This window comes from Rattus norvegicus, chromosome 1 (assembly GCF_036323735.1).
Source record: "Rattus norvegicus strain BN/NHsdMcwi chromosome 1, GRCr8, whole genome shotgun sequence".
Classification (NCBI taxonomy): domain Eukaryota; kingdom Metazoa; phylum Chordata; class Mammalia; order Rodentia; family Muridae; genus Rattus; species Rattus norvegicus.
In genome coordinates, this window is record NC_086019.1 from 156,061,640 (window position 1) to 156,088,464 (window position 26,825).

At 40.0% G+C, this 26,825-nt stretch overlaps 1 protein-coding gene across 9 annotated transcripts in view; it reads right to left on the reverse strand.

Moving 5' to 3' along the window:
* Ankrd42 (ankyrin repeat domain 42) overlaps positions 1 to 26,825 on the reverse strand; it is a 43,028-nt gene that overhangs the window by 1,124 nt on the left and 15,079 nt on the right. For 5 of the 9 annotated variants that reach the window (XM_063284974.1, XM_017588946.3, XM_017588945.3 and 2 more), the window contains 7 exons: positions 25,152 to 25,287; positions 20,328 to 20,528; positions 18,773 to 18,898; positions 17,014 to 17,119; positions 11,238 to 11,410; positions 5,696 to 5,822; positions 1,978 to 2,122 (listed from right to left, as the gene is read on the reverse strand). In XM_063284974.1, coding sequence (XP_063141044.1) covers positions 1,978 to 2,122; positions 5,696 to 5,822; positions 11,238 to 11,410; positions 17,014 to 17,119; positions 18,773 to 18,898; positions 20,328 to 20,528; positions 25,152 to 25,287 — 1,014 coding nt within the window. Of the gene's footprint in view, positions 1 to 1,977; positions 2,123 to 5,695; positions 5,823 to 6,134; positions 6,200 to 11,237; positions 11,411 to 17,013; positions 17,120 to 18,772; positions 18,899 to 20,327; positions 20,529 to 23,893; positions 25,090 to 25,151; positions 25,288 to 26,825 lie in introns of those variants that run through there. The other 4 variants (XM_039105930.2, XM_017588947.3, XM_039105925.2 and 1 more) reach the window with 4 other exon arrangements.

Sequence of the window (26,825 nt, forward strand, 5' to 3'; positions counted from 1 at the left end):
AAAGTTCAGAAAGGACCATCTACATAAGAATTGGCAAGTGTACAGCTGATACAGTAAGTTAAAGCTAAACCCAAAGATTATCAGAACAAGAAATGACAGAAGAAAACAAACTTTACTCAAATGAATTTGAATAGGGAAGGACAAGATGTCTACAGTTTATGGATGAAAGGAGAAAGAAATAGACGGAAAGATTCAAGAATCCAAAACTGGCCCTGCCTAGTGGTTTCCACCTTTATTCCTTCATCCTGCCATCCGGGGGGCTTCAGACAGTATGATATACATAATGAGTTCTGGGCCAGCAAGGGTTACATAGACCCTGTCTCAAACAAACAAACAAACAAACAACCTAGGGGGCCAGACACCCTAGTGGTACACACCTTTAATCCCAGCACTCAGGTGGGAGAGGCACTTGGATTTCTATAAGTTCGAGACCAGCTTGGTCTACAGAGTGATTTCCAGGACAGTCAGGGCTACACAGATAAACCCTGTCTTGAGGAAAAAAAGGAAGGAGGGAAGGATGGAGGGAGGGAGAAAAGAAAGAAAAATGGAAGAGAACAGAGGAAAGAAGGAAAAGAAGAAACAAAAGGAAAGGAGAAGAAAAGAGATCTGGGGTGAAAATCTGGTCTTGTTAAGTTTGGTTTTAGTCATTTTAAAATTAGACTCTGCTAGGAATTTCAGATATGAGTTTAGCTATCAGAACAAAGGAAACCCTAGTGAGAGCTTAACACTGAAGTACAAATGTTAGCATCTTTAAAGAAATGGAGATATGATTGGAAGACAGAGGGTCTGAATTTGTTCCTGTGTCACACTATTCATGTGATCAAACAAGACACACACCTTAGCCTAACATGGTGGCATATACCTGCAATCACAATACATGGGAGACTGAGGCAAAAGGTTGTAAATGAGACCAGCCTGGGCTACCTAGTGCACTTTAGGTCTGTGATACATGCTAAGAACCTATTTCAAGAAAAAAATAAATAGGAGGAAATGAAGGAAGACATGCACACATGTATTTGTGGGTAAATAGAAAATTTGCTACACGGCATGAAATACTAAGCTGTTAGCAGTGGGTTCATCTGGACAGTGAAATTTGGTGTAAGGAAGTACATTGATCTGTTTTTAACATCTTGCAAGGAACTCTTATGTTACATTCTCTGAAGTGATTAAGAGGTTAACAGTTTGCATGAAATAAAAGAGCAGGATGTTTTGTTACAGATCAGACAAGGTGGCAGAGGTATGAGATCATTTATCCATGATGACTGCAGAAGAAAACTTCCCTAAAGGATGAAATGTTTCTCAGTATCCCTAATGTCAGGATAAGCTGTCCCCAAGGCCACATCACAGTATGTTTTTTTGAGACAGGGTTTCTCTATGTAGCCCTGGCTGTCCTGGAACATGTTCTGTAAATCAGGCTACCCTAAAACTCAGAGAACTGTCTGCCTCTGCCTCCTGAGAGCTGGGATTAAAGGTGTGCCCCACATAGCCTTTTCTTGCAGAAGTGTGAGATCAAAGACTAGTCAAATGAGATTGGATGGCTCTAAGAGAAACTGTTTTTCTGTCCTTATTCTATAATTTCTTGTGTTCTGTCAGGTGTTGATCTGGGTTGTTGAGAAGTTGTTTCTTTGTCTAAAACTGACACCTAGTGGAATCACTATTTAAATTCTTGTCCTTTTGATCTTGACTTTTTTTTCATTACAAGAGATATATTTGAAACTCAAAATACAGCTCCAGAAAGTAGAAAAAATGCTTATTCACAGTGGTAAACAGTGTCAAATTCACAATCGTGATGTCTATTTTAGAAACTATAGTTAGCTCTAGTTTGCAGCACAAGTTCAAATAGACCAAAGGTTTACCCACATCAAAAAAGATTATTGAGAGGATTCAAATTCAACCCCTACTCAAAGCTTACAATCTTAGGCACTTCTATATACCATTTATCAAAAAAAAAAAAAAAGAATGTGTAAAGACACCAACCATAGCCTCAGCACTGGGGACCTGGATTTTCTCCAGCGCTTCCTTGAGTTGATTCACTTCCACTCGGTACTCATCCAGTTGACACTCTAACTTCTCCCTGCGGAGTCGCTCATAGGCCAGCTGCTCCTGCAGCTCTGTGATGGTCCTATCAAAAATGTTTGTTCAGTCAGTTCTGATTTACCTAGCAACTTTTTTTGTTAACAGTGGAAACCACTGTTAACTCTATAGCAAGTAAAATGAATCATTTATTTGCCAACTGTACATAAGATCTTACATAAACAGGCAGTGATTTAGGGACTGAGGACAAGCAGTGACCATAAAATAAACAGAATACATGGTGTGCTGGGAGGTAACAAGAACTAAGAGATAGAAAAAATGAAGCAGGAATCAGTGACAGAAAATGTGGAGCGGGTGATTAATACTTGTGTGCTGGTTAGTTTTCTGTCAACTTGAAACAAGCTAGAGTCAAGTGAAGAGAGAACTGCAACTGAGAACCCCCTTCTGTCAGACTGACCTGGGAGCCTGTCTTTCTTTCTTTTTTTTTCCCTCCATCTTTATTAACATGGATACTTCTTATTTACATTTCAATTGTTATTCCCTTTCCCGGTTTCCCAGCAAACATCCCCCAACCCCTCCCCCTCCCCTTCTAGATGGGTGTTCCCCTCCCCATCCTCCCCACATTACCATGCTCCCCCCAACAATCACGTTCACTGGGGGTTCAGTCTTGGCAGGACCAAGGGCTTCCCCTTCCACTGGTGCTCTTACTAGGATATTCATTGCTACCTATGAGGTCAGAGTCCAGGGTCAGTCCATGTATAGTCTTTAGGTAGTGGCTTAGTCCCTGGAAGCTCTGGTTGCTTGGCATTGTTGTTCATATGGGGTCTCGAGCCCCTTCAAGCTCTTCCAATCCTTTCTCTGATTCCTTCAACGGGGGTCCCGTTCTCAGTTCAGTGATTTGCTGCTGGCATTTGCCTATGTATTTGCTGTATTCTGGCTGTGTCTCTCAGGAGAGATCTACATCCGGTTCCTGTCAGACTGCACTTCTTTGCTTCATCCATCTTGTCTAATTGAATGGCTGTATATGTATGGGCCACATGTGGGGCAGGCTCTGAATGGGTGTTTCTTCTGCCTCTGTTTTAATCTTTGCCTCCCTATTCCCTGCCAAGGGTATTCTTGTTCTCCTTTTAAAGAAGTAGTGAAGTATCCACGTTTTGGTCATCCTTCTTGAGTTTCATGTGTTCTGTGCATCTTGGGTAATTCGAGCATTTGGGCTAATAGCCACTTATCAATGAGTGCATACCATGTGTGTTTTTCTGTGATTGGGTTACCTCACTCAGGATATTTTCTAGTTCCCTCCATTTGCCTATGAATTTCATAAAGTCATTGTTTTTGATAGCTGAATAGTATTCCACTGTGTAGATGTACCACATTTCCTGTATCCATTCCTCTGTTGAAGGGCATCTGGGTTCTTTCCAGCTTCTAGCTACTATAAATAAGACTGCTATGAACATAGTGGAGCATGTGTCTTTTTTATCTGTTGGGGCATCTTTTGGGTATATGCCCAAGAGAGGTATAGCTGGGTCCTCAGGTAGTGCAATGTCCAATTTTCTGAGGAACCTCCAGACTGATTTCCAGAATGGTTGTACCAGTCTGCAATCCCACCAACAATGGAGGAGTGTCCCTCTTTCTCCACATCCTCGCCAGCATCTGCTGTCACCGGAGTTTTTTTTTGTTTGTTTGTTTGCTTTTTTTGTTTGTTTGTTTTTTGTTCTTTTTTTCAGAGCTGGGGACCGAACCCAGGGCCTTGAGCTTCCTAGGCAAGCACTCTACCACTGAGCTAAATCCCCAACCCCCGGAGTTTTTGATTTTAGCCATTCTGACTGGTTTGAGGTAGAATCTCAGGGTTGTTTTGATTTGCATTTCCCTTATGACTAAAGATGGTGAACATTTCTTTAGGTGCTTCTCAGCCATTCAGCATTCTTTAGCTGTGAATTCTTTACCTCTGAACCCCATTTTTTAATAGGGTTATTTGTCTCCCTGAAGTCTAACTTCATGAGTTCTTTGTATATTTTGGATATTAGCCCTCTATCAGTTGTAGGATTGGTAAAGATCTTTTCCCAATCTGTTGGTCGCTGTTTTGTCCTAACAACAGTGTCCTTTGCCTTACAGAAGCTTTGTAGTTTTATGAGATCCCATTTGTCGATTCTTGATCTTAGAGCATAAGCCATTGGTGTTTTGTTCAGGAAATTTTCTCCAGTCCCCATGTGTTTGAGATTCTTCCCCACTTTTTCTTCTATTAGTTTGAGAGCATCTGGTTTGATGTGGAGGTCCTTGATCCACTTGGACTTAAGCTTTGTACAGGGTGATAAGAACGGATCAATTTGCATTCTTCTACATGCTGACTTCCAGTTGAAACAGTGCCATTTGTTGAAAATGCTATCTTTTTTTCCAATGAATGGTTTTAGCTCCTTTGTCAAGGATCAAGTGACCATAGGTGTGTGGGTTCATTTCTGGGTCTTCAATTCTGTTCTTAATGAAAATGAATGATATGGGAAGGCCCAGCCAGGCCCACCTGGGCACTCGGCCCTGAGGGTATAAGAAATAGGTTGAGCAAACTCTGAGGAGTAAACCAGTAAGCAGCTTCAGTTCTTGCCTCCAGGTTCTTGCCTTGGGTTCCTGCCCTGACTTCCCTCAAAGACAAGAGTGTAATTTGGATGCATAAGGTAAATAAGCACTTGTCCTAGCCCATGTTGGTGTTGGTCAATGTTCCATCAAAGCAACAAAAAGCAAACTAGGACAGAAATTGGTACCAGAGAAGTGGGTCCTGCTGTGACAGACCTGGCTGGGTTGTTTTGGAGAGGACTGTGGAAGCTTTTAGAACTTCAGGCCCCAAGTGCTAAATAAAAGCTTAATGAACTGTGGTGGGAGCTTGGAAGGAAGAACCTTGAGGGATGTAGGCTGATTTGTAAAGTTAGTAGACACTATAGGCCATTCCTGTGATGTATTTGAGTTAAGATATCTTTAGAACCAAAGCCTGTGCTTCACTGCTTTGCTGGGACTGCAGAACCATCTGTGATTAACCAGAGACCAGCGCCACTTAAATGAATTTGCATTGAGGGGCTAATTAATAATGGCTAACTGGGGCTTAGAAATCAGCTGTGATTAACAAGAGATCAGAATTATTGAGTTGAGGTAACTATTACCTCAGGGTCAGCACAGGCTATAATCCAGTCGGGGGACAGGGTGTCAAGGCTGGATCTTAAACTAAAAGATGAACTTGGAAATATGTAAGAATCTTCCAGATTACAGACATGTGGCATAACCCTTTAATTCCAGCATGCAGGAGAAAGACACAGGCAAATTCCTTGAACATGAAGCATTTCTGGACTAGAGTGAATTCTGGGCTAACAACACTATATTTTAAGATTCTGTCTTTATTTAACAACAACAAAAGTGGGTTTGCTTGTTTGTTTAATCAGGATTTCTCTATATACTCCTGTCTATCCTAGAATTCACTATGTAGACTAGGTTGACCTCAGACTCAGAGATCTGTCTGCCTCTGCCTCCAAGCACTGGGATTAAAGTTATGTACCACCATGTCTAGAAAGGAAGAAAGGAAGGAAGGAGGGAGGGAGATAGGGAGGGACTGAGGGAGGGAGGAAAGATCCCTTGGAATTCACAGGTACTAAATACAAAGCAATGGTTTTAAGGACATTACTTCTTAGACTCCAGTAGTTCTTTCTTCTGCTTTAGATCCTCTTCTGTTATCCCACCCAAGTGTTTAAAGTTGCTCTCAGCGATTTCCAGAAGTTGTCTCAATTCTACAATTTTCTTATGAGCTCTCACTGAAAGACAGTTAAATATTAAAGAACCTAATTTAGATGACAGCACATATGATTACATGATGATGATTCCCTCTCAACATTTGCTTTTCTTCTTTTAAAAAATATTTAATTATTAATTTTATTTTTATGTGTACAAGTATTTTGTCTGCATGTGTGGACCACATGTGTGTCTGGTGCCTGTGAAGGTCAGAAGAAGGCATTTGACCCACTGGAACTGGAGTTTAGGTGGTTATAAGGCACCACCATGTGAGTGGTGAGAACCAAACCCAGGTCCTTGCAAAGAGCAAAAAGTACTCTTACCCACTGACCTACCTCTCCACCCCCATTGCCTTCTTCTTTAACAGAACCGTGGTCTGCAGCTTATGGATGGAATTGATCTAAGTGTGATAAATATGTAGAAAGGAAAATATCAGCATGCAAGCAATAAAAACCGTAATTGGAAGATTCTGTTATTGGTGAAAGACCCCAGCTTAGCAGCAGTAACGCCATTTTGCAAGGCTGTACTTAAGATGACTGGTTCAGGGAAAGGTTAGAACACTGAGTACACAGCGGCTGCCAAGCAAGATAGGTTTGGTTGAAGGCCTGGCAACAGGACGACTGCGGTTGAGCACCTGACAATGAGAAAAGCCCCAGGAGAGGTCCCACACCCTGGTGGGGGGCCGAGTCAGCCGTTATGTTCCAAGAAGGTAACTAGGAAACTTGCCCCCAGGCTGAACCCTTGGGGGGCCGAGTCAGTCGTTATGTTTCAGGAAGGTAGCTAGGAAACTTGCCCCCGGGCTGAACCCTTGCCACATTAGAATCCACCAATTATATCCCTGTAACCATGCATCTGCTTCTGTATGCTTGCTTCTGCTCCCCAAAATCCTATAAAAAGCTCATCCTTGGTTCCGTGGGGCGCGCCAGTCCCCCGAGTGACTGAAGCGCCCGCAGGTGCCTGTGCCTGTGCCTGTGTATCCCGACAATAAACCAAATCCTCTTGCTGATTGCATCCTGTGGTGTCTCGGTCTGGTCTTTGGAGTTGGAGGGTCTCCATCCCGAGGGAAAGTTCTCCCTGAGAGCCTTTCATTGGAACATGCATTGGATCATTATAATGCTGACATATAGGCAAGATATCTTCAAGAAGACTAGCAGTGTTTCAAGATGAGAGGTAGCAGGCCATGTATTATGTGCTGCATGTTAGAAAATTCAAGAAAACTGAAGCTAGCAGATTATCCCTTGGTTGAATTCACAATGGAAGATTTTGCCATGTCCCTGGAAAATAAGCCTGAGATTGTAATGGGCACTTTTAAGTCTTTTTAAAGAAAAAATAAATATATCCAGACATGAATTTTAATATTTCTTAGAAAATGTTTTAAGCACTACTATATATTCCAACCAGAATAACTAAAAACATCTTCCAAAGATCAAAAGGAAGGCAACTGACATTTCTGAGCCTCTACCACAAGCTAGGCAGTTCCTGTTCTTTAGTGTATAAAATTAAGCCTTGTAACAATTCTGTCAGGGTAGCAATAGCAACATAGCTGGATTTCCTAGATGAGAAAGCCGAGGTTCTGAAATCAACCAAGTTAAATAGTGGTGAAGCTCTGACGTCTGAATCACTGCTTAAGACCTACTATTCACACACTATATGGCTTACATGGTTGTGCTTAGATTACCCTCAATTCCAACACATTCTTCTAGCTTTCCTCACCAGAGATCCACTGAAACCATCCTTCCTATCCACTAGAACAAACCATGGCTCCCTGACCAAACACAGTGAGAAGAAACAATAAGGTTATGTGGCATGAACATACTCCCTTCAGGATACAATAAGTGTGGTGGCAAGTGTCCTACATAAGCAAGTCTGAAAGCCTTACGTCCAGTTATAGGGTGACTCTGGACAAATAACTTACAAACCCAGGGCTCTGTCTTAGTCAAAGTTCTTTTGCTGAGAAGAGACACCATCACTGTGGCAACTCTTATAAAGGACAACATTTAATTGGGGCTGGCTCACAGTTTCAGAGGTTTAGTCCGTTGTCATCATGGTGAGAAGCATGAGAGCATGCCGGCAGACTTGATGCTGGAAACATAGCTAGAGTTCTACATCTGGATCAGCAGACAGCAGGGAGACACTAGGCCTGGCTTGAGCATTTGAAACTTCATGCCCATCCCCAGTGTCACGTATCCTCCAACAATGGCACACCTACTCCAACAAGGTCACACCTAATAATGCCACTCCCTATAACCTGTGGGGGCCATGGGGGCCGTTTTCATTCAAATCACTATACACTCTTTATAAATGAAGTAATATGATACCCTAATTAGTGTATCTTAAGAAATATTATCATTCCCATACACTTACTGTGATGGATAAAAATGTTTTGCAAAGTTCTAAGGAAAGGAAACCTTTCAATATTACAGAGTAAAAATACTGGCAGGAGAACTATATGCCAATAGCTGAAACACCAGCAGAACTGCCACAGAAACAAAATTTGCTCTAATTACCAGACTTGTTTAGTTCCATTTAGATAGAGAGAGAGAGAGACAGACAGACAGACAGACAGACAGACAGACAGACAGACAGACAGACAAACACTTTGCCTACACTCACTTCTGTGTGAGGATGTCAGATCTGAAACTAGAGTTACAGGTAGTTGTGAGCTGCCATGTGGGTACTGGGAATTGAACCAGGTCCTCTGGAAAAGCAGCCAGTGCTCTTAACCACTGAGCCATCTCTCCAATTTGTTTGTTTGTTTAAAGCATAACACCTATAAAAACCACAACCCCATTGGCTTCTGTGTATCTATTTGTATCAAGCAGCATGTATTCTGAAGGAAGGGGGCAGTCTAACTTAAACTAATTTAGAATGTTTTGTTGGTTATTAATTTGTTATTGACTTAATAGATCTCTCCCAAAATTCACATGAAAGCTCTATCTTCCAATGTGATGTTACTTGGAGACAGGGTTCATAGAAGGTGACTGGAGTTAAATGGCATGGCAGCAGGTGTCCTATTCTCATGGGATTAATATCATTAGCGGAGTCCACTTTAGATGGACCACATTTGCATCTTTGTTCTGCCCCCAAGCCCTCTTCACTCTTTCATTTGAGGATATGGTCATATCATAGTCAAAAGCAAGTCCTCCTCCATAAAACAATCATGTTAGACTTTGAGTTAGGACTTCCAGCCCCTAATTGCAAGAAATAAATTTCTGTTGTTTAACTTTCCAGTCTCTAATTACAACAGTCTGAGCATACTAAGACACCATTAAATGGAATCTAATTATCCTCCAAGTGGTAATCATATGTTGGAGATTGGTTCTAAGGCTTTGATTTAATCGAGAATCTCCATGACCAGACACTGAAGGTCCTTGTCCCCAATTGGTTTTTGATGGATCAATAAAGATAACAACAACACAGGATGGTACACTTAAGAGTTGCACAGGTAGAATGCAGAGAGAAACAGAGGAGATCACAATGACTCTAAGTAGAAGAATGGGACACAGGAGCAGCAGAAGAAAAAGCCAATCAACCATGGGAAATTTCGGGTTAAGGGTCCACTGGTCACTTCCCCAATTGGGCCTGGAGTAGTAGGGAAAAGTTTAGGAGTGCCCAGCCTTTGAGGTAGCAAAGGCATTTTAAAAATAAGCTAGTGTGTGTGTGTGTGTGTGTGTGTGTGTGTGTCTGGACTCTGTGTAAGTGGGTATGTTTGTGTATCCGGACTGTAATTGTGTGTGTGTGTGTGTGTCTGGACTCTGTGTAAGTGTGTATGTTTGTGTATCCGGACTGTAATTGTGTGTGTGTGTGTGTGTGTGTGTGTGTGTGTGTGTGTGTGTGTGTGTGTGTGTATGTGTACACATGTGAGATCTACCAGGAGCCAAAGCAGTGAAGCAAAACTTACCATTATAATCAAGAAAATAATCGAGACTAGAAATGTTATATTCTTTCTCACCCTCTAGTCTACTATACTCTCAATAGTCAGAATGACGGTCTTTAAACATAAATCAATTACCATGGCTGTTACTGCATGAATGACAATATCCCCCTGATATTTGAACAGAGTCCCTAGTTGATTGGGAAATTTAAGCAGTATAGCCTTGCAGGAAGAAGTCAATGAGATTAGGCTCTAAGAGCTAAAAAGCCTCCCACTGCTTTGAATTTAGTTTTCTCTCCTTCAAAGCTCTCTGCTTCCTGCTAGCAGCTTGCTACTATAATTATACCTCCCTGCCAGGATTGACACTTTTCTGGAACTATAAGCCTAAATAAGCCATTCCTTCTCTAAGATGCTTGGTTAATGCATTCTCTCATCTGTTAAGAGCACTTGCTACTCTTCCAGAGAATTCAAGTTAGGACCCGAGCACCCACATTTAGTGGCCATCTCAGTGTTTTACCTCTGTGAAGAGACCTAAGACATACATACAAGCAAAATACACACACACACACACACACACACACACACACACACAAAATGAAAATAATAAATCTTTACAAAAATAGCATTTACCAACAGGCCTTAGAAATGCAGGGAGGGAAGCAGTTACTTCTGCAGCCCATGCTTGCTCTATGCTCACTATACAGTCCAGACTTGGATCCTCGGCTCCCAAGTGCTACATTATCACTCTTGACTTGGCTTTTGCCATGTTTATGATCCACTTAAATATGTTGTCTTATTTAACTTCTTTAGTTTCCATGTTACATTCTTTCATTCTAAAGACCATATCTTACACTTATATATACTTTCAATAACTTTTAGGACAAAAATACTAATTTTTGATTCTGAAAATACCAAATTACTTTTCTTTATAGACAGTGTTATCTGAATAATTTCCAAACTTGCAGTAAAAAAATAGGCCTGATTGTTAATTTTTATGTGTATTACTAATTTTTATTTAATAAGTAAATTATTTTTAACAATAAATAAATTTTACTTATGTATATGGTTAAGAACAAGAGCTCTTAACCAGCCTCTAAGCCAGCTCACCAGCCCTAGCATTTGTCTGCCTTTGTTTGTTTGTTTCTTGGTTTATGGTATGTATATATGATTGATACATATTGTCTGTGAACACACATTCATATGTACACATGTTCTTTTATGTTCATTCAGGCAAGCATGTGCTACAACACATGTTTGGGGTTCAAAGGACAACCTCCAGTGTAGGTTCTTGCTTTCCATTCATGATAGAGACAGGCTCTCATTGTTGTTCATGGATGCATACTCCAGCTTACTCCAGGTTACCTGGCCCTCGGGCTCTGAGGCATTACCCAGTCTTTGCCTCCCATCACATGTCAGGAGCACTGGGATTATAGAAGCATGCCACCTTGCCACTGTTACACGAGTTCTAGGAATTACAGCCAGTGATTTACCTACTGAGCCATCTCCCCAGTCCTGTGACTTATAGTTTTGAGTGGCTGACACATGATAGAGGTAGCATACTTACTTCTGGCGTTCGCTTTGTCTGATTCACTCAGACTTAAGTCATCCTTGGCATCGGTGCTTCCTTCAACACCATGCCTTATGAAAAAACTTATATGATTTTTATCACCTTCAATGTCATCTATCTCATATTTCTGTAGCCCCTCTAAGAGTTTCACTGCTGCCAAATGGGCAAATCTGTAAAAAAAGAATTAATAATTAACCAGATCCAAAACATCCATACATCTCAACTGCAGTTCACACTTAACTTGGACAATTTTACATACATGCACTTCTATCAACCCACCACCAAGCAAGGAAGCAAGTCAGCACCTGAAGATCACTGAGATCTGACCTGCGCCCAGCATGGGAACCTTGGCTATTGAATACTATAGAGTATTCCTGCTGAGAAGCAACGCCACAAGTGCTGCTGTCCCAGATGAAAAGAACACTTAGTGTGCCTCTAAACAAAACTACTCTATGGGCTGCAGAGCCCAGAAATCCTACTTGATTCCCTACTTTATTTCCTTTTGCTAGTCCAAGACAGATGACAGAATTCTGGAGTTAAAGTTTTTACCATAACCACTTACTAACTTACTCTTCATCCTTCAACCCAAAGCACTTAGCACATTTGAAATTTAAAGGAATAATGACATTTCCTTCTGTTTTCTATTCTCTTTGCTTTTTTTTACATTTCATTAAACCACTAATAATACATTCTTAATTTTAGAAATTTTGTTATAAATAAGTGAAACAAGCATTATTTTCCCATAATGTTGTTAACTGAAATACGTGACACTTTCTTCTAGGACATGGAGAATATTAAGTTCTATTTTCCACACTGTTATTGTTTGAATATATAATGTTGCATACACTCATGGTTTGAATGCCCAGTCAGGTCTCCTGCTTGTGGCAGTGCTATGAGGGAGGCCTTTAGGAGATGAAGCCTGGCTGACAGAATAAGGCTTTGAAGAGTATACCCACCCCTGGGAGGCCAGAGCTGTCTGCTTCCAGGTTTCCTGCATGTGAACAACCACCGCCACATCCTCTCACCAGCAAGCCTTGGCTGCTGTGCCTTCCTAACTGTGCTGAGCTGAAATACTCTGAAACCATGAGCCTAAATAAGCTTTTCTCCAATCAAGTTGTTGATTAGGTAATTTGGTTACAGAAGTGCAAAAGAAACTAATACACTCAGTTTTATAACTATACATTTATACATATGTACATTCTTATTTTTCTTCAGTCACAGCAAGTAAATTATTAAACAGCTATCGATACAGCAGGGTTTACAGCTCAGTTGTACAGTACTTGCCTAGTATGTATAAGTACCCAGGTTTGATTCCCAGCATCACAAGAACAAACACAAAATTTAGTAATAAAGTTATATAGAGTTGTCAGGCTAACAAGGGAAGACAGCAAGGGGCTATGGTAGACTGGAGACAGCCAGAACATTCTGTATCTTCACAAGACTGAAAAAAGAACTTTGAGGAGTAGCTACAAACATGTGCAATGGATGGATAGTGACCAGCTCCAATCCAGACATATTGTACCTTAAATTCTGGAAGAAGCAAAGAACTGCAGTGCTACTAGTACTACACTACCTGTAGGCAGCACAGCTTGGGACAAGAAAGAAAATCCCCCTTGGGGCTTTAAGAAAAAGAGAAGAGAACCCGGGAAAGATCCATGGGTGCACAACCTAGCACTGTGCAAAATTAGTTTGAGGCAGCAAATTTGGATCTATACATAGACAGGCACAGGAAAGGGTCCCAGCACCTGCTCGTTTGCTCAGTGTGCTATACTGTACAACCATCTTAAGAGAGATGCCACCATGGACCCTCAGGCTTGAAGAAACCAGGGACCCTGTACCTTCATATCTTCAAGTGCTAGTGGCCTCTTTTTCACAAGCTCCACAAGTGCTTGCTGCAAGAGTCAATGTGGGCCTAAGAAACTGGCTGTGATTTGAACATAGATTTACTGCTACAGATCTCCAAAGCTGGGAAATGCATACAGAGGGGAACAAGGAAACTTCTGTTTGGCAATGGTAGCCTGACCTCTGAGAAATGGCTATAAGCAGGAGCTGGAATAGACTAGTATTGCTAGAGCACAGAGTTAGAGTCCACGGGTGTGCATCATGCCCCTTGCAGACTGTGTGGGTTTGACCACCTTCTTCACTCTCAACCCCTGGAGACAAATAGTGGAAGTATGCCATAGTTTTCATGTTCCCACGCCCAAGCACACATGGGAGATGCACTGCGTCAGTACATGGGGGCACTGCTCCTATACTTGCTGCAGTCTAGGTTCACGTACAGAGATGAAAGGCATGAACTGAGCCACTGGTGGTCACTGTCCTAGCTCTTGCCCGGCTCAGTAAAGCTTAGAAGAGCCCAGCCTCCACACTGTTCTTTCAGGTAGAACCTGTTTGGAACAGAGAGGAAAACAACTTGCTGCCCACTACCCCAACTCCAGCACATGTCAAAAGACGCAGCTTGGAGGGGAAAACATCGAATCTCCCATCTGCTTTTGGGAAAGGACTAATGATGGCTGTTGGGGTTTGTTTTGTTTTTGTCTTTCTCTTTGTTCTGAGACAGGGTGTTGCTGTGCAGCCCTGCTGGCCTGAAATTCTACAGGGATCTGCCCACCCACCTTCAGAATGTTGGCATGCGCTACTATCCCTGTCTTGGTTTTTTTTTTTTTTGTTTGTTTTGTTTTTTTTTTCCGGAGCTGGGGACTGAACCCAGGGCCTTGTGCTTGCTAGGCAAGCGCTCTACCACTGAGCTAAATCCCCAACCCCCTGTCTTGTTTTTTAATTACTTTTTTTCCTTCGAACTTTATTTTTCCTATTAGTTCTACATACCTTCCCTCTCTTACCAATCTTCCTGCTAGTTTCCCCTTATTCCCATTCCACATTTTATTAATAATTTATCTAAAATAATTTTTAATATCCTAATTTGCCTTGTAAGTTACCTTAGTTATCCTTTTTTATTCTACTTGGAGATGTAGTTCCTATTTCCATTTTTACTATATTTAAGTATTAGGTTAGATATATGGTGCCATATGCCTAGAATCTCAGCACTTAAAACTGAGGTGGCACAAGGATCATAGCTTTGAGCTACCAGAGGCCAGTTGGGCTCTGTGGTAGTTTAAAGCCAGTCTGGACTAAGTCCTGTCCAAACAAACAAATGAAGTTGAGCTTTGACAAAGTCACAAAGGCAGTGACGAAAGTATTTTCAACAAATAGAACTATAATTGATATTAATTTGTAAAAGAATGAACTTAGACGCAAATGCATAGTACTGGAGATATATATATCAGAGCCATAGACCACACAGCATACAACTTCTACAAGAAAACATAGAATACAAAGTCACAAAGATTTTTGAAGATCTAACACCAAATACATACTCCAAAAAAGGAAAACTTCACTGAAATTGACTCAGTTCCAAATGTATGAAAAGATCCCACAACTGAGAGAAAAATATTCTTTGCAAAGGATATTTTCTGAGAAAGAACGAGTATCTAGAATATATAAAGAACCCTTTAAAACCAACAACAAGGAAACAACCCAATGAGGTATAGTGGCATAAACCTCTAATCCCAGCACCAGGGAGACCGAACTACAAGTTGAAGGTCAGCTGAGCTACACAGAGGTTAAGTAGTTGTTGGACCAACCAAACACCAGGTCAAGCCTCACCTGCCACTGTAGCCCATACTCATGGTATAAACTCAAGCAGCTCTGAGTAACAAAAATAAAAAAATGTTATGTTGCAAATCCTCTAGCAAGTGTCAATATAAATGCTGCTCCTAAAAATAAAAAAATGGTTTTCTTGGCAACAGTTGAAGTCCTATTCCTCTGCATTCTCTTTTTTTCATCGTTTACTCTCATCTGTGCTGTTTTCAATGCCACACTGCTGACAGGCAGGAAGAGCTGGCAGTTTTCCTCACTCATACACACCATGTGAGGTGGGCGAGGCAAGGCAATGGTTTTATTACTGAGCTTTGTTTGTACATTTGTTCTCCTTTGAACTAAAGTTTCTAGGGCTTCCTGACTGCAGATACTGTGCTTCCCACCTTTGCTATCTGACTTGTGGCCAGTGCATGGTCTATGGGAACTGGTCAGACACTGAAGAAACAACAGCCAAATGAACACAGAGATGGCCTGCATGAGCTCACAGCGTTCTGTATAGAGGTTACATTTAGCTCCTGTGAATCCCTAACTATGATCCAAAGCACTGCTTCTCTAGTCTCACTGTTGTTATCCCTTCCTACCAGTATTTCTCAGCAAGGCATCAAGGATATCTGGGTGAACAAGCATTGTACACACTAGTTAGATCACTGCGGTGTGCCGAGGACTCCTGGACCTGACCTTAGCTGAGGAATGCCGAATGGCTGAGAAACACCTAAAGAAATGTTCAATATCTTTAGTCATAAGGGAAATGCAAATCAAAACAACCCTGAGATTCTACCTCAAACCAGTCAGAATGGCTAAGATCAAAAACTCAGGTGACAGCAAATGCTGGCGAGGATGTGGAGAAAGAGGAACACTCCTCCATTGTTGGTGGGATTGCAGACTGGTACAACCATTCTGAAAATCAGTCTGGAGGTTCCTCAGAAAATTGGACATTGAACTACCTGAGTATCCAGCTATACCTCTCTTGGACATATACCCAAAAGATGTTCCAACATATAACAAAGACACGTGCTCCACTATGTTCATAGCAGCCTTATTTATAATAGCCAGAAGCTGGAAACAACCCAGATGCCCTTCAACAGAGGAGTGGATACAGAAAATGTGGTACATCTACACAATGGAATATTACTCAGCTATCAAAAACAATGACTTTATGAAATTCATAGGCAAATAGAGGGAACTGGAAAATATCCTGAGTGAGGTAACCCAATCACAGAAAAACACACATGGTATGCACTCATTAATAAGTGGCTATTAGCCCAAATGCTTGAATTACCCTAGATGCACAGAACACATGAAACTCAAGAAGAATGATCAAAATGCAAATGCTTCACTCCCTCTTTAAAAGGGGAACAAGAATACCCTTGGCAGGGAATAGGGAGGCAAAGATTAAAACAGAGGCAGAAGGAACACCTATTCAGAGACTGTCCCACATGTGGCCCATACATATACAGCCACCCAATTAGACAAAATGGATGAAGCAACGAAGTGCAGTCCGACAGGAACCGGATGTAGATCTCTCCTGAGAGACACAGCCAGAACACAGCAAATACATAGGCAAATGCCAGCAGCAAACCACTGAACTGAGAATAGGACCCCTGTTGAAGGAGAAAGGACTGGAAGAGTTTGAAGGGGCTCAAGACCCCATATGAACAACAATGCCAAGCAACCAGAGCTTCCAGGGACTAAGCCACTACCCAAACACTATATACATGGACTGACCCTGGGCTCCAACCTCATAGGTAGCAATGAATAGCCTAGTAAGAGCACCAGTGGAAGGGGAAGCCCTTGGTCCTGCCAAGACTGAACCCCCAGTGAAAGTGATTGTTGGGGGAGGGTGGTAATGTGGGGAGGGGGGGGAGGGGAACACCTATCTAAAAGGGGAGGGGGAGGGGTTAGGGGGATGTTGGCCCGGAAACCAGGAAAGGGAATAACAATCGAAATGTAAATAAGAAATACTCAAGTTAATAAAGAAAAAAAAGGAAAAAAAAACTGTGATCCCATCATTGAGTCCCCTGTATTAAATACTCAGAAATGTCTAAGTATGAGAAACTAAATGTACAGCTCTAAAAGCAGAAGGAAGACAATAGAATCAAGTAGACAGAATTTATACCTCTTAGCCACATCGCTGGGTCTCTCTCCTGCTTTGTTGGTAATATTGCTGTCAGCTCCCATTTCAACTAACCACTGCAAACAATCGATGTGGCCCTGTCCAGCAGCTTTTTAAAAAGAAAAAAAAAAAAAGAAACACATAACTCATACAGAGAGAATTGTTACTGAAAACGGTTTTCTGACATTTTGGCCTTGTAGTAACTAACAAAAGTAAGCTGTGCTAAGATTCTCTTTTTCACTTGCACATTTATTTGACATTTAACCAAATATCTACTGTGCTCAAATAATTTTGGATACAAATATAAAAAATTGGAGTTTAAAGTTCAAACAAGCAAGTGAGAGAAACTAGAAAACAGTCTTCTTAACCCTTGTTCAAGGGCACAACTCTTATGCAGTCTTGTGTCTCCAATATGAGCACTCCAATCACAAGGACCTTAGACACATGAATAATCTTGCTCGATGCTCTTCTGTGTATGAAAGTAACACACAAAAGAAATCTTCTCTCTAACACTTTTCATCTACTTACTTACTTCATGTGGGTACCTCACAGTGTAAACCTGGAGGTCAGAGGACAACTTTCCAAGGATCAGACTCATGGCATCAGGTCTAGCAGCAAGCACTTTACACACTGAACTCTATCACTGACCACCCACCCCAATCTTGCTCTGGCATTGATAGATAGATATAGATAGGATTTCACTACTCATTGCATATAGTGAGATATGCATTGATAACTAAGTTACTGTCTCTATAAACATATCATCACTTTGATCCTTAGTGACTCATTCGATTCCTCAATTCCTATTCCCTTTCTTCATCTCTCTCCTACCCAGAACAAGCTGCCAAAAATATACTACAGAATTCCCCAATGTAAATATCCTTTTGGCAAAAAAACAGTAACATACTCTGTATTTCCTGTTCTTAAATGTGATCAAGAAATCATATTTGTGATCATGAATAATGGTGTTTGGTTTAAAATAATTAGTTTAGCCTGACAATTTCATTCTATCTCAGGCAATACAAAGGAAGAATGAAGGAGAAATAATGTCCCTAAAATGGAATATAACAAAAAATTCTGAAAACAAAAAGACAAGAAAGGAAAAGAAAAGGAAAGGAAAGGGAAGGGAAGGGAAGGGAAGGGAAGGGAAGAAGGGAAGGAAAGATAGGAAAAGGAAAGAAAAGAAAGAGAAGATTCTGGCCTGGAGAGATGACTCAGCCATCAAGACACTTGTTTTTCAAATCCCAGCCCCAACATGGCAGCTTACAACTGTCTATAGTCCACTATCAGCGGATCTGATCCCTTTTTTAGCTTGTGAAGGTAACCAGGCATGTACATGGTACATACCACCCAGACAAACACACATATACATAAAATAAAATTAAAAATATTCCTTAAAGAAAAGGGCGGGAAATGGTGGCACACACCTTTAATCTGAGCACCCAGGACAGAGGCAGAGGAAGGTGATCTCTGTGAATTTGAGGCCAGCCTACTTACAGGACTATACAATAAGACCCTATTCAAAATAAAATTTAAAAAAAAAGAGGAAAATAAAATAATTCTTTAAAAAAAACTGTTGCAACAAGGTTCCTTACAACAAGGCATCCACATTTGGCGTCATAAAAGTCACTTAACTAGAAATGAGACTGTGTATTCCATATAACATTCACTGCTGTCCACCAGGGTAGGTTTCTGATAGCTTCTTTCAAGGCTAAATAACTCGTAGGATATCACAGCAGAAGCTGAAGCAGGAAGAGCTCACCTTTATGCATGGGAGTTGATCCATTTTCATCACGTTCATTCAGATTAATTACCCCATCGTCTATCAGTTTCTTAAGCATTTCTAAATCACCCTTAAAGGCAGCCACATGGCCTGGAAAGGCTAAATCTGAAAAAAAGGTCAACATTTTAGCAAACGCAGGGCTTTGTTCTTTTCCCTACCTCAAGCTGTCACACAATCCAGTTTTAATATTATCTTAAGTATGAAGCTACTTCAGGTGAGTTCAACTGAAACACTGACAACTAAAAAGAATTATAAAATGTCACCAAATGCTACACTGTTTAAAACAACAAAATTACAAATTATAACTTACATGTTATAATTTAACATTTTACTTTGAAAACTAAAAGAATATGAATGGGAGAAAATGTTTGCAATATACATCTGACAGAGTTTATGTCAAGAATACATTAAAAATTAAAACTCTCGACAACTAAAAAAGCCTTATCTTTAAGATGTCAGAAAGTAAAAGATATTTCATTTAAAAAGGAGCATGAGTGACCAGTCCAGGAAAAGATGCTCTAGCAAACAGCATACAACCATTAAAATGGCTACAGAAGCAGAACAGAGTGCCGTCTGCCTTTGTTGACAAGGATATAGAGGACTTTGGCGAGCAGTTTGAAAAGCAGCTCCTTGATGGACATGGTGGCACATGCTTTTAATGCCAGCACTTGGGAGACAGAGCCAGGTGGATCTCTGAGTTTGAGGACAGCCTGGTCTACAGAATAGTTCCAAGATAGCCAGGGCTTCACAGAGAAACCCTGTTTCAAACAACCATAAAGAAAGGGAGGAAAGGAGGGAAGGAGGGAGGGAGGGAGGGAGGAGGGAGGGAAGGAGGGAGAAGAAAAGCAGCTCCTTAAGCAGTATCTAAAGTTAGATATATACCCAGCACACGTTGCACTCCTAGTACTTAAGAGGGATAGAAACATATGTCCATGTAGACATAACAGCCACTCTACTGACAAATCCCAAACTGAAAGCAATGCAAATGCTCGCCTCAGTTCAACTGATCATAGAACACATGATAGCAATTACAAATGAATAAACTACAAGTACACAGAATACATATGAATTCTCAAAATGACGATATACAAAACTCTAGAAAATGCAAGCTAATCTGTATTAGCACAAAGCAGATCAGTGATTGCATAGGGACAGACCATCAGCCCAGGCACAGTCCCACCAATAATGGCTGGGCCCTCTGCCATCAATCGCTAATTAAGAAAATGCCCTACAGGCTGGACTGCAGCTAGATTTTAAGGGGGGCATTTTCTCAACTTAGGCTCCTCCTCTCAGATGACTTAGATTGTATCAAGTTGACATGAAACTAGCCAACACAGTCACATACACTGTTCTTTATACTACTGTCTACATGCTTTGTCTAAACTGCTTCATAATAAAGAATCTGGATGAATATGGATAGTAAGTAACATGATAACTTTCAATGTAGCATTTGCCTTACAAGTTCTTTGTCTTTGGATTCCATATATTATTACCATTCTCTATTAAAATAAAATATGTGTGGTTAACTACTCACCATCCTGATCATCTAAATGGCTTCCTTCATACTCAGCCCCCTGAATAAACTGTACAATGTTCTGTTTTAAGAACCGATGTGCCAGGTCCAGTACATTTTCTCCATTATCATTGAAGGCTTTCAAGGCTTGTACTGCACTGTTCACTCTACTCAGTAGGAACTTAAAACAATGGAGGTGGCCTTCCATGGCTGCTAAGTGAACTGTAAAGAAGACAAAAGAATAGGATTGGTCCTAAAAATGACAATAAAATACCTTGAAAAGCTGGTTGTGGTAGTTTATGGCTATAACACAAGAACCCCTCATGGGAAGGGCAAAACGAATGCGAAGTTCCAGGCCAGCCTGGGCTACCAGTCCAGCCTGTGACTATTTAGAGACACACTGTCTCAATTTTGGGTTTTTTTTTTTTTTTTGAAAATAGATCTAGGCAGGTATAGTGGTGCACACCTTTAATCCCAGCAATCCAAAGGCATAGGCAGGTAGATCTCTTTGAATTCAAAGCTGGCCTGGTCTATATAATAAGTCCCACAGTGTATACTTAAAAAAATAAATGAAAAGAAAAAGAGAAAAAGCAAAAATGGATGATACTTCTATCATTCTGCATTTGTCATCTTCTTATAATTCACTATTCTTTATAATAAATACAAAAACTTAAGTTAAAACTAGCCAGTCATGAAGGCACAGAACTGCAATCCCACCATATGAGCAGCATAGGCAAGAGTACAAGTTCAAAGCCAGCATGGGCTACATAGCAAGACCTTGTCTCAAAAACAAAGACTGCATACCAAGCACACATTAGCAAACTAACTATTTTCACACTAAATCTTTGAAAGTAAAATAAAAAATTTATTTCTAAAAGCTACAAAGGACCAAAAAAACAAATAAGAATGGGATGAACAGACAAAAATTTCAAAGAATTCTTAAAAGTAAAGATCAGACTGAAAGGCAGTCAGAAGCCAAAACTTTGGGGGAAGGAGAGAGTTATGAAGCAATGACTTCAAAGATAAAAAGTCCAATATTTGGGCAATCTATGATTAAAGGAAAGCAAGGTGGTCCACTGTGCCCTGGCCTTAGAAAGAAAAGTTCTTAAGTCCAGAGGCTAGTTTGCTGGCACATACAATGTATGCTGGGTCATTCTGCAGCCCTACCAAAAGGTTCTCCCTGGAATGAACCCTCCTAAGGGCTTGCTCATCACATACGCTTGCACACTTCACAGATTTCTAACAACATAACAAAACTAAGCTCTTCCCTCAAATTGTCCTGACATTGTCTTCCACATCTTAACTCTAGGAAACTGTCTCCTTCCTATATTGTCCAGGTTTGATTTCCTCTGTCCCTTCCTCCTCACAGAAACTCCTAGGTCTCGCTCAGAATTTACATAGGACCCAATTCCGTCCTGACTTCTCACTTCCTCCATTCAACACCACTATAAATAGTGAACCAGACAGTAGCTAAACCCTGCACTTCTGTTTTCCTTTCCCCAGGCACTGGAGATTAAACCCAGGGCCCTGAGCATGCCAGGCAGCCAAAATGACCCGACAAGGCAGTGGTTTCTCAGCCTTCCTAACGCTACAACCCTTTAATACAGCATCTCATGTTCTGGTAACCCCCCAACCATAACATGACTTTTGTTGCTACTTCATAACTCTAATTTTGCTACTGTTATGAATTACAATGTCAATATTTTTGGAGATAAGAAGGGGTCGCAACACCCAGGTTGAGAATCACAGGCTAAGACATAAGTCTGCTCCAGTCACACAGTGTTCAAACCCTTTTAGTTGCTTTTGGAACATGTGACCTCATCATCTGTTAGTCTGTCCTGGTCACACTTATTTGTTGCTATGTAAACCACAACAGCACATGACTCGGTCACCTCTTCCTCAGAATAGCCACAAGACAATTCCTTTGGTCTCCACCAACTATCACTTTATCAATAAAGGATTCCCTGACATGACACTCTTTTAAATTGTACTCCTCTACTATCCTCTTCTCCTTTTTGCTATATTTATCCAAACATGTATCCCTATATAATGTTGTATGTTTGGATCATTCATCTTTTCCCTCACTACATGAAAGCAATGACTTTGTACTTTCTGCTCAGTTACCTCTAACATTAAGACATGAGTGACATTCGATAAATATAGACCAAATTAGTGTCTTGAGAGGACAAATTTCTCTCAGAGCACATACTCATTATATGTGATGTGTCTCTCTAAGCATCTTTTTCCTTTAATGCTTAAATCACTATAAAAGATTTTTATTAAGCCCCTAATCTGCTCTATAAAAAGTTTGTAGGAGTGTCTCTAGTTACTCAGGAATTTTTATCTATATTATACTATTATAACAAGTATACATATTTAAAAAACAAGTTTGATCTTTTTTAGTGAGAAAATAGCAAAAAAACAACAAAAATGATCAAACATACTTGAAATGAAACTGTGACCTTGTATAGCACATAAAAAAGTCAATTCTGAGTAGGTTGGAGATATAAACATAAAACTAAACTAATGAAATTTCTCAAAGATAAACAAATGTCTCTGTGATCACAGTAAGCAGGAGCAGTTTTGAATCAAATATAAAAAGTACTAACCACAAAGAGAAGATATTACTAAATTGGACTACATTAAAAGTAAACTTCTATTCATTAAAAGATGTCTCAAGAGTAAAACAATGGAATAGGTATAGAACGGAAAAGATATGTATAATGTATGCAGTTGAAGGCTTTCATCTAGACTTTATGAAGAACCCTTACAGCTCTTGAAGAAGACTCAGAATATAAGGAAGGATGTCTGAACTGGTATATCACAACAGAAACTAACCAAGTAACCATTAAACATAAAGATATAAAATGATGTGCCCTGGCAGTAGTCCTGAGCAAAAATACAAATTAAAATCACCAAGAGATCCAATAACTCAAGAGAATTACTAAGCATAAAACAACTAGTTAATGGCCAGGATTAATAAAATGGGAGCTACTTCAATGATTTCTTCCATATTCCCATTTTACCATCTTTATGAATTTTTTTAGTTGGCATTAAAATAATGGATTTCACTATGATATTTTCACAGTATTATTGTAAACTGCTGATAATCACTCTCCCATTTCTCTTTCTTGTTGCCCTATCCCCAAATAGTTTTCCTTCTGCCTTCTGGTTTCCTGTCTTTATTATACATATATATTTTTATTATACAAATATAGATGTATATTTATAAAGCCTTAATTATCTTTGTCTAAAATTATATTTCTATGTCTGTATTTTATGATTTAAAATCTTCCTTGTATGTGCGCATGTCTCTGTGTGCCTATGTCCAGCTGGAGTTCTAGGCAGTTGTGAGCTGTACTACATGAGTGCTGAGGCATGAGCTAAGGTCTGCTGTAAGAGTGGAAGTGCTCTTAACTGCTGAGTCATGCTCACAGCCCCTGTGTTTCATACTGCCTTTACATACTTAATTCTATAGGCACTTAAATCTAAATTCTACATATGAGAGAAATTCCCTCTAGAGCCCAGGCTGGCCTTGATCTCACTATTCAGCACACAGAGTTTCCTAATTCTTGATCTTCCCTTACCTTTCAAGTGCTGTAACTGGAGGCACACACTACCACTCCCGGCTGCATGTGAAACCCTTAAATACCACTATGGGGTAAAATCGGTACACCTACTTGGGAAAATACAAGCCAGTCACTTGGAGTAGTAATATATTATTTTATCACATACAGTTCAAAAGTAGGGGGAATGATTTATAAGCAGAAGTCAGAGATAATTGTGGATGGTAGGAGGTAACCGGAAGGGGTGTGAAAGAAGATTCCAGGTGCAAGAAATAGGTATTAGCTAATCCTAATGGTTTCAATGACGTATCATGTATGAGTGCAATGGCTATGCATAAAACTGGGTATTTTCCATATGTACATTATACTTTAAATTTGTGATGGAGGGTAGAATGTATCTCATTGGTAGAGATCATATGCTAGATTCTAAACTCAATCTAAACACACACACTCGAACACATGAAAACAGAGAGAGAGAGAGAGAGAGAGATTTAACCAAACAAAAGAATAAGTTTAAAAAGGATGAGCGCAAAGTAAAATCACTTTCATATATTTAAAAAAATGAATTCACACCAACAAACAAATCTTCACAAAAAGAATACTAAATGTATATGTGCACACAAGTAAGTACAAGTGACCTCACAGAGTCCAGAAAAGGGTATCCGATCCCCTGGAGTTAGAGGTGCAGGTAGGTGTGAACCAACTGAGATGAGCCCTGGAGATTAAACTAAACAAAAAGCAGCAAATAATTTTAACTGTTGAGCCATTTCTCCAGCCTTCAAAAATCCAATCTTTCTGTTATCTGTCTTTTGAATTTCAATAGAACTTTATATACAATTTATTTAAATTAAACTGAAACTGCTATAACAAACACATACACATGTGTCCCCTAGATACCTAAACAGTAAAATAGTTGCCTGTGTGTCAGAGGTGGGAATTAAAAAAAAAAAAAAAGTACTAACCCCAGGGCCCAGGCACCTGCTTAACTTATGTAAGCCCTCAGCTGAATCCCACAGGAATACTGAGGAAAGAAGAGGAGAGGCGGAAAAAAAAAAATGGGGGTAGGGGGAGACTAGTTCCTCTATTGCTGAGAGCTCAAGAAAAAAATCTCATAGAGTATATAACCCAGGCGTTATAGTAAACAGTTCAAATCAGTTTATCTCCTATTTTAGCTCTGTGAAGAAATTACAGAATGACTAGATATTTATATTCCTTAAATATGATCAAGCATTTAAATATTTTATCAATGAAAACTGCAATCTTCACTTTAGTGCAATACCGGGAAGGTTTCCATTGTAGTCCACGTCTTCTATGCCACATCCCCATTTGACAAGAAGTTGCAAGCAGCCAAGCCGCCCATGAAAAGCTGCATAATGCACAGGTCTCCATTCTCTCTTGTCAGTCACGCTGGGATCCTACAGGTAAAATTCACTCACTTTCAAAATGGACTCAGTTTCTTGCCATTTGTAAGAAAAATGATAAATCTAGACAATTCTGCAATTGAAAATTAAAAGCTTAAATTTATAGCAATCTTACGATTATACAGCAAATATTTAATGTAGTAAAAATATTTTCTGCACCCACTGATATGAACACATGAACAATGAAGTTTTCAGTGAATTGTTATGAAACAATCTTTTAATGCTGCCTTTAATCCCAGCACTCAGGAGGCAGAGGCAGAGGCAGGCCTCTGTTGAATTCAAGGCCAGCCTGGTGTACAAATTGTTCCATAAAAGTCAGGGCTACACAGAGGAACTCTGTCTCAAAAAAAATGAAGCCAAAAACTCAAAGAAAAATATCACATGATTATCTCATTAGATGCTGAAAAGCCTTTGACAAAATACAACACCCCTTCATGTTAAAAGTATTAGAAAGATCAGGAATCCAAGGCCCATACCAAAACATAGTAAAAGCCATATACAGCAAACCAGTAGCTAACATTAAACTAAATGGAAAGAAACTTGAAGCAATCCTACTAAAACCAGGGACTAGACAAGGCTGTCCACTCTCTCCCTATTTAATCAATATAGTACTTGAAGTTCTAGCCAGAGCAATTAGACAACAAAAGGAGGTCAAAGGGATACAAATTGAAAAGGAAGAAGTCAAAATATCACTATTTGCAGACGATATGATAGCATACTTAAATGACCCCAAAAATTCCAGCAGAGAACTCCTACAGCTGATAAACAACTTTGGCAAAGTGGCTGGGTATAAAATTAACTCAAACAAATCAGTAGCCTTCCTCTACTCAAAGGATAAACAGGCTGAGAAAGAAATTAGGGAAACAACACCCTTCACAATAGTCACAAATAATATAAAATATCTTGGCATAACTCTAACCAGGCAAGTGAAAGGTCTGTATGACAAGAACTTCACATCTCTGAAGAGAGAAGACTTCAAAAAGATGGAAAGATCTCCCATGCTAATGGATTGGCAGGATCGACATAGTAAAAGTGGCCATCTTATCAGAAGCAATCTACAGAATCAATGCAATCTCCATCAAAAGTACAACTCAATTCTTTGCAGAGACAGAAAGAGCAATTCTCAAATTCATCTGGAATAACAAAAAACCCAGGATAGTGAAAACTATCCTCAACAATAAAAGAACATCTGGGGGAAATCACCATCCCTGACCTCAAGCTGTACTACATAGCAATAGTGATATATATATTTAAAAAAAAATGCCATTGGTACAGAAATAGATGGGTAGATTGATTGATGGAATAGAATTGAAGACCCAGAAATTAACCCACATACCTATGGTCACTTGATCTTTGACAAGAAGTCAAAACCATATATTGAAAAAAGACAGTATTTTCAACAAATGGTGCTGGTTTAACTGGTGGTCAGCATGTAGAATAATGCAAATTGATCCATCTCCTTGTACAAAGCTCAAGTCCAAGTGGATCAAGGACCTCCACATCAAACAGATACGCTGAATCTAACAGAAGAG